Source organism: Cephus cinctus, unplaced genomic scaffold, assembly GCF_000341935.2.
Source record: "Cephus cinctus unplaced genomic scaffold, Ccin1 Ccin1_scaffold0870, whole genome shotgun sequence".
In the NCBI taxonomy this organism is placed as follows: Eukaryota; Metazoa; Arthropoda; class Insecta; order Hymenoptera; family Cephidae; genus Cephus; species Cephus cinctus.
Window position 1 is genome coordinate 62,678 of NW_014333453.1, and position 13,116 is coordinate 75,793.

Here is a 13,116-nt window from a genome sequence, read left to right on the forward strand (position 1 = left end):
CTCTCCCCTCGTGGCTTTCTCTCATTTATTCTCTTCATTGGCACCCAGCATCACACCGCCACCTCCTTTTATCCCCGTGGACCCACTCGTCGTAGCCCACCTCCAATAACCACTTGACAAGCCCAGACTCAGACAATACAGATTTGTTTTTCAAGCATCCACGTGCCAGTTTCGCGATCCTCCTCTTACCTCCTTGCTCTGGAGAGGAGTGAGATCGATACCTACTTATTCTCGATTATAATGGATCATCCAGGCAATAAGATGAGGTTAGCTCAGGCTGAAGTTATATATAGTCTCCTTTACACCTCTATTTAATGTATCTATCTTTTTGGGGTAAAACGGGGGTGGCTCGGGATTGGAGCATTAACAAAGTACCTGGAAGTAACGGATGAGACGCAGCCTCCTCCTTCGTCCCTGTCCTTTAACGTTGATCCTAGCGACCCTACTCATATTTATTCGCAACCACCTCCTCGCGTAACTTTCATCGTAGCTTGACGCGACTCTAATTTCCGATAGCGCGCGTGACTCGAATCATGATTCTCCAGAAGTAGACAAACGCTACACGTCGTTATACGTCGCCTCGCTTGGCCTCTTCCCCAGTCGACGATTTATAACGCCTCCTCAAAAAGCTTTGTCGCTCGTGTCCTGTCCTGGGTAACGGGAGGATGTACCCAGTGCTCGTATATGATGGGATTCCCATGTTACGATCTTTGGAGGTGGAGTCGATCGTTAAGAGATTTTATTCGTTCATCCAGCATGCCAACTCGAAGGATCTTTGTATTATGGAAAATCTTGATCCTGGGCTAAAGTATTCCTGGTACTGACGTACGTGATCTATATGGGGCTTATTGAGAGGGTAGGATGATGCAAAGACGGCGGAAGGGTATGCGAGGATATACGATATATCGGTACTGCTAACCTATGACGATATGTATTGCTTGAGAGAGTAAGAGAGAGAGAAAGAGAGTAAGAGAGAGAGAGAATATATAACAGAGCAAAGTGCGCGCCTCGCAGAGTTTGACAGATCTTCATAAAGGCACACACAACTGTGCCGGGGCGATAAGGGAATCGGGAGCAGGGATCTCGGCCCCAGGTTCACCCCCTGTACCTCCAGCCACGTCCCAAGCCTCATCCCCACGGGTCGCAGAACAGCCCAGCGTTCACCCACCGTTCACCCTTCAACCCCCAGGGGCACAGCATCCCGGGCACTCAGTCAGTACGCTCTGCTATCATTTTTCCACACGAGTGGGTCGCGGGTCGCGGGTTGAGGTACTCGAATACTCGGGTCGCACCAGTGCACCAAGATACATAATGTTGAAGGTGACGAGGAGGCTAAGGTAGGAGGTGGCGTGTATTCTGTTTTGCACTCTGCACAACCAACGTGGGTGCCTATACTGGTTTGGGAATGGGGAGTGGGTACTTTTGAAAAGCCCTTGAAGATTCGAATTCACGTATGATTTTGATGATGATTTTTTATGATCTTATTACCATCTCCTTGTGGAACCCGAATGTACGTTGGAGCATCTTCGAAGTTCATCCTGGAATCTCTGCTAGTTGCTGAAAGTTTGAGTATTATCGCTTTCGGATTCATTGATTTCTCAGAAGCGCCTGAGAAGTTTGAACCATTATGAACGTTATCTGAGGATTTGAATGAAAATGCTTTTGGTCCTATGATGTGTGATACCGGGCATCCCCTTATATCCCCTGCATCACGGACTCAACCAATTTCTTCGCTAACGTCATCCCCTTATTTTAGGGTGTGTCTCCAGTTGCTTTACGGTTCTTGCAAATTTTCCTTACGCTTGCATAAACACTTGCTGGCTTGTTATCTCGAAGATAACGGATGACGGAGGATGATCCAGATCGTTCGATATCCAAATTGTAAGTGAATTTAAAAAAAATATTTCAAAATTATCTATACTTAAAACCACAGAAATTGGAGGGGAAAAAAAAAGATTTAGTGGCAATGCTGACGCGATGCCAAGGAAAGAAGTTGGAAAGGAAGGAGCAGCTAAAAATAGCAGAGCTCTAGGTGGGAATGATTCGGTATCTCGTACGTCACGGGGGGCTGAAATATGAGAGATACGATGGACCACGGCTCCATCCCATTCCCCGATGGTGCATTAGCGCTAATCTCCGCTCTTTAGTCCTCTCTTTATCTTTTCTGCCTGAGTCCCCTTCCTCTCCTTCTCTTTTTCCTTCTCTCTTCTCTCTCCTCTCTCTCTCTCTCTCTCTCTCTCTCTCTCTCTCTCTCTCTCTCTCTCACACTCGCATTCACAATTACCTGGTTCTCTGTTTGACTTGCTTTTCCCATAGCTATATACATCTATACGTATGTCTCTGAAGTGTCTGAGTGGTGTAGAATCCTACGGGGAAGATGCTGCAAGACAGAAGGAAAGATCGAGAGATGGACCGAGAGAGGGAAAAGGAGAGGAAAAAAAGATTAAGAGAACCCCGGTATACCTGACTGGGTTGCAACGGACGTTTATCGACCGATCTAATCGGCCGATCCGTTATTTGGGGGCCGCTGTTTGGGAAGGCGAAGCCTTCGAGTTTTGACATTTGGAATCTCATTAGCGATCGTGAAAACCAGGGCCGAGAGGGGATTAAATAAATTATGGGGCTGCGATCGAATGGATCCACAGTCTAACGTCTGTTCCGACGCTCTAATATTTCATACGTTATATTGACCATATGTACTACGAATGGCTTTTCGTGAAAATTCAAAATCTTTTAGTCTCCTTAGTTATCTCATTAACTATCCTTATATCAGTCAAGATACGTTAGACAGTCCAAGATAAGATTTTCCCTTAGGACCTTTATTATCTTTCCTTTATCTCTTATCTTCTTTGTATCCATTTGTGAGAAGTTGGTCATTTCAGTCTGAGTGTTCAAAAAAAAAAATTGTTTTTCCTTTGTAAAAAAAAAATGTCACTCAAAACGTCTCGAAGTTCCATCACAATATTCCAAGGAAATATTTCGTTCCTTATCTTCGGTATGCTTGGATAGTATACAGATGCATGAGAATTTTGTATGTACGTAATACGCGTGTACCTTGTATATGTATACATATATAGACTGGTGAACTAGCGAGTTCTCCAGGGGTGTCGGTCTGTTAGTCTGTCGGGATAACTGTCAGCCATTTCGAGCGCTGATCGCGATAACATCGTATATTTCGAAGCGAATGCCGAAAGCGCTAAAAGAGCCAGGAGAATCGCGAACGAATGAAGCGACCACACGTGGTACTCCCAGTGAATCATTTCTGTAACCCACAGTTAGCCATGGTTATCCCTCAGTAACCCCTATGCTGCCTCCAATACGTGGTCCATTCGCGCGATATGACCCCACCTGTCCCCTTTGACCTCTCCACCTCGCGGATGACAAAACCCTTGACACTCTATATCGAACACATTTTTGACAATAACAATCAGCCAATCGACGATTGGTTATTGAACTTTTATTGACATCCGACGAGGACGAAAAATCAATTTGCGGATGTCGCCATTATGTATCCAGCATCCCAACGTTCTCACGGAACGCTGACGAGTTCGACAGTTCGCTTAAGAGGACGTTCGTTTAAAAGAAATTTTATTCGACGTCCGACGTCTCTATCGACGACGTCCCGTCACTCTCGCTCTGATCTTCCCGTCTTCTATGATCTTCGACACCTCCCTCGCACCTCCTCCTCGTCCGGACTAGTTTGACTGTCATTACCCGTCAAAGTGGATTTACTTGCACGTTCATCCTCGAATACGATATTAGGTGACATTAAATTGTCCCGGTTTCACCTGGACTAGGTATACCTAACGGAAGAGGTTGATGAGCAGGAAGTATCTGAGAGTCGAAAATTCTTAAAATTTCATACGCGATGTGGGTAAGGGGTGCCGAGTACCTGGTGTATACATGATTCATCCCATATCGTGTGTCACCCAGGTCGATGGCCCATTGTACCTGATGAATGATGATCTTGCTCGTAGGAGCTCCGCTTCCTCTTCGAAGACGATGAACTGCTCAAGACGTTAGAAAGACGCACGTGCTCGCCACGCGGGAGCTGATCTTCTTCGAGGAGTCTCCATTCAGTTCACCAAGTACTCTTTGTCGCGCTCACCGGAAACGGATGTGGCACGTGCACTAATGGCTGGTCGCTCTCCCTCGATCTCACATAGTTACGTCAAGACCCGACCACCTGTCCAGGACACGTGTCGATGCGAGGGTGGTACCACTGTGAAACAGCTTATACCTTTTACTTGGGTATTCTCTTAAATAAATGAGATCACGGATGGCTGGCTCGCAGGACGTTGCTTGTCCTACGCCATTAACCGGGCTTCCCATATGGCGAACGAGAGAGAGAGAGCGAGAGAAAGGAAATAAAAAATTAAGATGCATGAAAAAAAGAAAGTCTATAGTAGTTCCGACAGATATATTCGTTCTGTTTTTTTGTTTTCTTTTCCACGAGGTCTCGCGGTTTCGGCAGTTCCGGCCAGGCCTAATGGCTTAATGGCGAATCGATGTTCGGGTCAAACGCTGGTTACGCTCGTGTTATACGGCAGATACACGACTACCCGACGATTATATACGTCTCGTAGCGAGACACAAAGTGGTTTTGATAGTCTTATCTTATCACGCGGAAACACTCTTGCGTACCCTCGACTCTCGGCTCGGTTCGAGTCTACTCAGCCAGACAGAGGATCCATTTATTCGCAAACGCCAAGGCCGAGGGGTTAGCGCGCACCCGGTGAACATACCCGAGGACAGCCGAGAGGACTCTGGATCAACGTGATTCCTTCTCCTTTCCATCTCCTCCTTCTTTCCTCCCTTTCCGGAGGAACCGGAGAGACGTGGATATACATGTATTAAAGCGTAAGACGAAAAAGCAATGTATAACGGTAAGGTCGCACGAGACGGTAGGCATGAAACTCTCGGCACTATAAGACTCGACTTAATAAATCCATTCGGTCTCTTGGCGAATTGGACATGGACAAATCTGCGATATGACAAAAACTCCGAAGGAGTTATCACTAGGGTTTCGGAGAGTGAGGAACATCGGACCGGCCAATGTGGGAAGAGCGAGATATCGCCGGTCGCTCTGCGATTTGTCAAAGTCGCCCTGCGCCCCGACAACGAGACTGGACGACTCTTCTTCTTGTTCTTCCTTCATCTCCTCCTACTTATCCTCCTTCTCCTCTTCATCTTCTTCTCGTTCTACTCTGCTACTTCTTCTTAGCTTCTTCCTTCTCTCTCTCTCTCTCTCTCTCTCGCTCTTCCCTTATCCCCTCGGCTTCCTCTTCGCTTCTGCTTCTTCTCATTCAGCATCTCAGGGATCTGTTGTCAGAGACGCTGGATAGACGACGGTGTCACGTCGAAGGAGATCAGCCATTAAGAAAAGGCGAGAACGGTTTGAAATCGCTCTTGTAAAAAGATCTCGAAGAAGAGACGCGTCACCTTTCTTTAGGAATCTGCCAAGGGATGAATGGTCCAGAGTGTTCTGCCATAGAGGGATGATACCGCCTGTGCCAGGATAACGATTGTTTCCTGGAGTGATCACCAGCCGAGACCGTCTGCTCTGACGTTTTCTTTCGTCTTTTCTTACTTTCTTGTGCTCTCTCCCCCTCTCTCTCACTCTCTCTCTCTCTCTCTCTCTCTCTCTCTCTCTCTCCTGTCTCTCTCAAAAAAAAAGATGACCCACGATTTTTCTTGTATAACGAATGAAGTGTCCCTTCTCCTTGAGGGGTCGCAACTTCCGTACCAAAGCGTAGGTTGCGTTCCGAGGTAAAAAGCGCAAGAGCGACGAGACGCGGAGAGGAGAAGAGAGAAGAAGAGAGGAGAGGAGAGAGCCCAGCGCTCGCTTGACATTTGTACATAGCAGATGCCGCAAAACCACCAAGCCCGCAGCACCGAAGTTCTCCGATAGCCTGATGGTCATTTCTCATTTGTGTAATCTCTGACCAGTGACCCTATGTCCTATCCTCTATGTAACCTCACCCTCACCTAGCTGGACTAGACTGCTCTTACCATTTGTTCCGGTTGGGCATTTTGACGGAAATTATCCATCGGCATAGCCAACTATGCTACTGATGCAAGTGCACGTGCAATTCTACAGTCTTCACCTTCACACACTGATCATAATTATTCTGCATATATAATATAAACAAGGTATCAAAAAAGTTCCGCCACCTGCCTTCACCTAGTCCGTCAAGGACTATATACCTATGCAAGGAAGTTGGGACGAGTGGGATATATATATATCCTGGCTATGCCGAGGATGAACTCCATCTGGAAGTGACGTATGTACATGTACAACTATTTCGCCAGAATACAGTTCCCAAGGACGACGCAACCGTATCTGCCTATCTCATAGTGAAACGAGAGAAGACGAAGACTGGGAGTACTGAGTAAGAGTGGGGGGGAGGGGGGGAGAGAGAGAGAGAGAAAGAATCAGAGAGGCTGTGGAAAGAAATCAGTAAGAAAGAAGTAGGGCTGAGCAGTGGGGAGGATGGAGCGTATACGTTATCTCCCGCGTCGTCTAGACTCGAAGAGCCGTTCCTGGATTTTCTCCCCCGGGACCCCGGCTCTCCGGGAAGAGCAAGAGGGATGGAAGACAGTGCGACCACTGTTGGATCTCATTCACCCCACCGCCCAAGTGAATCGGCCCTCTCGTCGCCCTGAAGGATCCTAACGAAGAAGATAACGCGGCGCCAGGGTGCTCCTCTTCTTTCAGCTCTCGAAGAGGCCAATGGTCATCGTATCCCGATGATGATGATTTGCGCTCTTCTTTGCGTCATCGATTCCCAGGAAGAAGCGCTTTCTTCTGCTTTCGGTATCTCTGCCTGCTCTTTTCCTCTTGGCTCTCTCGAAGAATCGAAGAGAACCAGATTCCGAGTGAGAGAAAGCGAGTAACTAATTGAGGGACACAGACCCTCTTGAACCGTCACAGGAAATATAACTTAGGAGGTATTTGACTGGGGGCAGGAATCATATAAAAACGTAAAAATAGTGGAATATTAAAATAATAATAATAGTAAGACAATATCAGAGAGAAAGCTCTCTCTTTTTTGAAATCGAACCGATCTGCCATACTACCCTACCAGGGTAGCCAACCTAGTGATTGGAATCCCTAGAAAGGGGCGTCTCGACGCTACGTGGGTACCCAGCGTCGTTATCACACGACTCCATCTCTACAGAGACTGATAAGCCTGGCTGTGGCTTGATAACGTCACAGCTATATACAGATAGTACCAAGGCATCAGGGTTCCTGCTTATCCAAGTCGAACTGCAGTACAAAGTCCGTAGTCTCTAAACTGTCCTTACCTTGCATAAAGGAGATTCCTATACAGTCGACTCTACTATCTCTTCGAAATTTTATTTTTTTCTCTTTTTTTTTTCTTTTTTCTTTTTTTTTCTCCACTCTCTTTATTCTCTCGCTCTTTCAGTTATCACTCCCACGTTGTCTATTTCACCACGCGCCTTCGCTCCAGTCACGAAACTCGCGAATGATCGTGGATACGTTTTCAGTGTTAAAAAAAAAAAAAGAGAAACACGTCCTACAGGCCTCGTTATCATTCCTATCGTAGCTAATATCGTACCCGGTCTAACGACGTAATGCGTATACCGTTATAACCTTATCGAATTCGCTATCGGCTAACTTACCTCCTGGACTTTCAGTATGCCATAGCAAAAGCACGTGTAAGCCAGGTATACATATATATCAGCAGAGTGCAAAAGCAGCAGCTGGAACGTTTTTTCGATATCAGGCGACGTACATACATGCGTACGGGATGCCTGACCTAAGGTATTTCTTGCATACAAAGAAACGAAGGTGAATTGGCTGGAGTGGAGGTGGTAACGGAAAAAAAATAAATAAAAAAAAACTATGGAGGAAGAAACGGAAAGAAAAGATGGAGAATTGTGTTGCTGCTGGGTAGCGGGAGGTGGAATGTTTGTTAGTTGTTATCGGCAGCTCGGGATACGAGGGAGTATTGGAGAGAAAGAGAGAGAGGGAGAGAGAGGGAGAGAGTGAGAAGAGGAGAGTCGAGTGATAACAGGTAGTAGCCATTGCCAGGGTTCTCTTGGCTGCTTTCGTAACAGTGATAGGACTTCTCGACAGCCGTGAACGTCTCTCTACGACTTTTCTACTTTCTCCCAATTTTCTTTCTCTTTCTTTTGTTTTTAATTTCGTTTATTCTTAATTTTTTGACTCTCGATACTCTTTTGTGCTTCTCGGACGATAACGCATCGCGTTGCTTTATCGTTATCAATTTGACGATTATAATATTTTTACTTATATCTAGATCGATTAGATGATGATCTCCGATCGTTGAGCTGTTATCAAAAAATTACGTGATAGCGTACGTGCGATAAGTGCAATTTCGATTCAGCGACGCGCACAGGCGTATCAGAATTGTACGTGATTCGGATTATCCACGTTAACCGGACGAATGTGAGTCAAGAAATTTTGGACGGATTGGATTTTCGGATAATTTTGAAAATGTGATGCATCTTCCTTTTTCGGATGGCTTTTTTTCTGTGTGAAGTGTAAAGTGGATTGATCGATTTTGTGATGTTTTCGATGTTTGTCAAGTGTTGTTTTGAAAATGGTTGTAAGATGTGAAAAGGTGCGTGATAACGCCTCCTGAAAGAAGAGGCTTTGGGTTTCTGTTATCACTTTTTTTTTTTTTTTTTAAGTAATCGAATCTTAAAAATCCAAAAATAAAGAATCGACAAAGCTCGAAAGTGATAGTGTCAACGTATAGAAAAATGTGAAAAATTACGTGAGAGTCAGTTACGCGCGAAGCAACTACCAAGGATTCTGTGATCCTTGACCGTCAGGAGGATCGTCAGGAGGCTTCCTGCGGGCAGCCTGATTTATTGGCAGGATGAGTGTCCTGCTTTGGCGACAACGTAGAGCCAGTCTACGATCTACGATAACCGCGATTTCTGGATCGAGTGAGTTATCCGGTAGATCCTTTTCTAGAAAATTCAAAAATTCTCAGAAGATCGTTATCAAAGGGGTACTTTTGACAATGTTAAATACCACGTGACAAGAAGATTGTTATCAGCCCATAATCGCACTGATAAGATCTTAATTTTTATATAGTATATGTATACTATCTGAGGATTTTCTTACTAATCGAACAATATCATGATTATTACTGTCAACGTTCTCTATTTTCGATAAACAAAAAATAATAGTCATTTGTCGATTGGCGAAAAGATCTCTTATTTCATCGCTCCTAATCAAAGATTATAGAATAGTTATCAATGGAAGATTGTTCAAACTTGTTTTTCATCCCTTCTACATTATACGTCAGTATCATTGATTCCTCGGTCTATCGATTGATCGATATCGATCTCGTCCAAGCGTCATGTACATACGATAACCATATAACAGACGTAAACCAAGAGATTCCGATTACGTGAATACATACACCGTAATCACATAACCTATCGAGTAATGCGTACCTTGAATTATTGGTAGGTGCCTTAATCGATAAATTGTGTATCCAGAAATCGAATCGAGCTATCGTTGCACGATCGATCGAACTAATCGATCAGTTTCCGAGACAGGTCTTAATGTCCGAAATTGACTAGAATAATGGGGGGAAAAAAAAAAAACATTTATCCATTATTCAGCATCTTCGTAAGATTAGCAAGAAGGCAAATAAAAAGGACCCCCCGCAAAAGAATTTCAAATGTCTACGTCTTAAAGCTTCGCCACGAAAGACCCCCTCTAACGATACGAAAGATAACACAGGGAAGTTTGAGTTAACCAACAAGCAAATTAACACGTGGGAGGGTCCCGATCGGCCACTAAGATAAATGTGCAATGGGTTCGCACATGAAGTTTTGCACACAGCGCATAACACATCAGCAGCGTAACTACAAGCCTAAAGACTGATCACGTCAACCATACATTTTTTGACTATCCTTTATCAGTATCCTGACGAATAAGCCCAATAAGCGTAATACATGAAGATTCAAACTTTTCCACTGAAGACGTATAGTTGGGCATTTCTCAGACATTTTCCCTTTCTTTTATTTTTTTTTATTTAATCAACGGCAACGATCCAAGCGGGTCCATTCGTATCTTTTCATTTAGCGATAGCGAAATATTAGAGCAAACAAATGGCGTTCTATCGTCCCTAGCATAACCTTAAATGAAAGAATGAAGGAGCCAGACGGCTCGCACGCGGCATATATATATGTATATATATATATGTACATATATACCATGAAATATATATACACGTTCCAGGAAAAGGCTGATAAGCCATACCGATAGAAACGGGGCCAAACATTTACCCGCGATAAGATCCCCTATCTCCTGAGAACTCGGCGTTTTTACATTCGCCTCGTTGGCTGGCCTGACTTGGCCGGCTGTACGAGAGTCACAGTATACACGATAGAAAGAGAGAGAAACAAGGGGGAAAAAATGAAGAAAGAGCAAGAGAGCCAAAGAGAGGTCGGTTCGCCAGGCATGGCTCCGTAGTACTGGCTTCAGATAGAGATAGCTATTTTTAATGGAAGTTCCTTCGAGTGCTCGAGTACCGATAGCCGCGCGCCTATCTGGCTGTAGATATTTTTAATATCGGGAACGGGACGTTGGGTTATGGTGGCGACGCGGTATGGAAGGTGGATGCTGCGTATCGAGATAACTAAGAAATCAAGTCTGATGTCGATCTCATAGAAACGCTACGAGCCGTTTTCTAGGTTTACACGTAGAATTAATATTTGTGAATACAAATTTTGAAAAAATGATTTAATATAAAAATATGCAAATTTTAGCCAACGACCATAACACATATATAGATATATATATATATTTATAAAGAAATTTTTTTTTCCATAGGCTTTCTCTCTCCCATATATAACACATTGGGTATCTGCCTTGAACATAAGGGTTCGTCGTGATTGGCCACGTCGATCCTGTCGTTCCTCGTATCCCCATGAGGCGTCCCGAGACTATCTACCATCTAGAGCCAACAACAATTAGCCCGAGGTCAGAGTTCGATCCCTCGCAACGTGGTGGGCGGAGAGGATCGCATCGAGAGCAATCTGAGTAAACAAATCATAAACTGACCGAACCTCCATAACCGAGAGTCGATCCCGTAGTTATCCTAAAGGTATCTCAATGTACGAGTCGCTTTACCATCGTGTATTAGGTATACGACCTTGTGAGCTAAAATAGTTTATGCATCGCTAGTGACACGTGGATGGACGGGAAACACGTGTATTTTACATGATGGAATAAACGTGCGACTCGAGTACAGGTAATAGAATGAATTTTCGAAAATTCATTCCTCGCAAATTGTACCACGGGGATTCCTCGGATGGACGAGGGGCGAACGGAACAGTCCGATTAACACGTTGTTTGTATAGGGGAATGTATAATAACAGGTTACGGGCATAGGTACCCATTTGTATCTTCAGGAGGGCATCTCGGGTTCTCATCCCAAGGAGTGGATGGTTCGCTTGCACCAGCTCTGCTATCTACCAAGGATCACGCACCCACCTCCTCCTGGTGCATACTCACGACGACGTAGTCGCCGTCTCTTTCTCTCTTCTTCTCGGTGCACCTGGTGCTCATCGTCTTGATCTATCTTGCCTAAGGGCCCACCTCCTGGCTCTTGGTAAGAGACCTGGTGCACCTTTCTTCCTCACGGTCTATCTATACGTAAGCTCTCTGGGTTACTCTTACACGCCCTTGGATCCCGGCTGAACGGAATGGTATTATCAGGGTGGGATTAGATAAAAGTCTTTATAAAGAAAACACGGTGAGTCCATGTTTAAAATGGCTGAGAATCAATGCCGGGTAAGATCTGACGTCGATAGGTCCAGCCTCGCGCATAACCACTCTTCATAACTTACATGCTGTGTACTGATCTTTCTCTTGCCCGAAGCTGCGAACTGACTCATCGTCGATTCGTGCTAACTCAATGCCATTGTAACGTCAGGTATATACATATAGAGATAGTGGATATATTATTGGAACTTTTTATTTTCATTAATTCAATCGATCTTCGATTAGAGGATTTAGCTTGGCTTGTATATCCATCATATAGGTAATTGATACAGAGTCTGTTTAATTGCATTGATTATCGACTCTTTTCGTCTGACAACTGTCAATGACCGATCGAGTCGTATCGCTCCTTTGGCAATTTTGCGAATATGTGTATTAAAAGAAAAAAAAAGGAAAAATTCATGATAATCAGGGAAAGACTGAAGGGACTGCCAAACGCTTCTGTCTGGTAGTGGAAGGGGGATGAAAACTACCCTCGCGGATCTCGGTGGTGACTGGCGGCGGCGACCGCGTGCGCTTCGCGATAAGCTCTGCCAGTCCTCTGCTTTCCCTCCCTTAAACTTTCAGGGGTGTTTCACCCCGTTACCAATCTATCCCTTGGCACCTATATGACTGTACACAGACAGTTTTACAGTCATCGGTCCCTGACAGGGATCGATCGCCTTTCTACAGTCTCTTGCAGCCTGATTATTTAAGCGACTCGTACGCGCCATTTCCATTTCACCAGATTGGATATCTAAAGAGCATCTCGACTCTGATAGATAAGTCTATGGATGAACGTTATCTAAGTCGGATAAGACTACGAGATATAATCCCATTCAAGTCTCGCGGGATACATTATTTCGTAAGAGTGTCTAAGCACGGAAACCGGTATCTCCTGCCGCGGTTCACCGAGTTCCACAGCATCTTCCAGCATCCAGCAGCTCTTAGACGGCAGCATCTTTATCGAGTGTAGCGTGCATTATGGCCTCCGGCTGTCGCTGATTGATATACAAAGTTGACAAAGTGTGACGTCAAGAAACAGGAGGGGCGGTACGCCAAGGTAATGGTGCGGTAACGATATCTCCCCATTGTCCCATAGCTATGGGAAAAAGGGGGTGTGCTACTCGCCTGGTCCATATCTGTCTCGAAGGAAGATTCGCATCCATCCAAAGACCAATGACGGCTTGTTCGTTCTCTATCTCATTAAAAAAAAATTAGAACCCTAAAAATTATCACTATAAGCCAGCACCCAGTCTAGGGATATATTGGTACATCGGACAGTTATTGATTCTTGTGACAGATTTTTTTTTTTTTTTTTTTTTAAAAAAAATTTCATA

At 44.7% G+C, this 13,116-nt stretch overlaps 1 protein-coding gene across 3 annotated transcripts in view; it reads left to right on the forward strand.

Moving 5' to 3' along the window:
* LOC107271033 (zinc finger protein ush) overlaps positions 1-13,116 on the forward strand; it is an 88,950-nt gene that overhangs the window by 48,907 nt on the left and 26,927 nt on the right. The window contains exon 1 of one of the 3 annotated variants that reach the window (XM_015746603.2): positions 8,116-8,943. The exons of the other annotated variants lie outside the window; for them this stretch is intronic. Coding sequence (XP_015602089.1) covers positions 8,874-8,943 — 70 coding nt within the window. The 5' untranslated portion in view covers positions 8,116-8,873. Of the gene's footprint in view, positions 1-8,115; positions 8,944-13,116 lie in introns of those variants that run through there. 3 annotated transcript variants of the gene reach the window in all.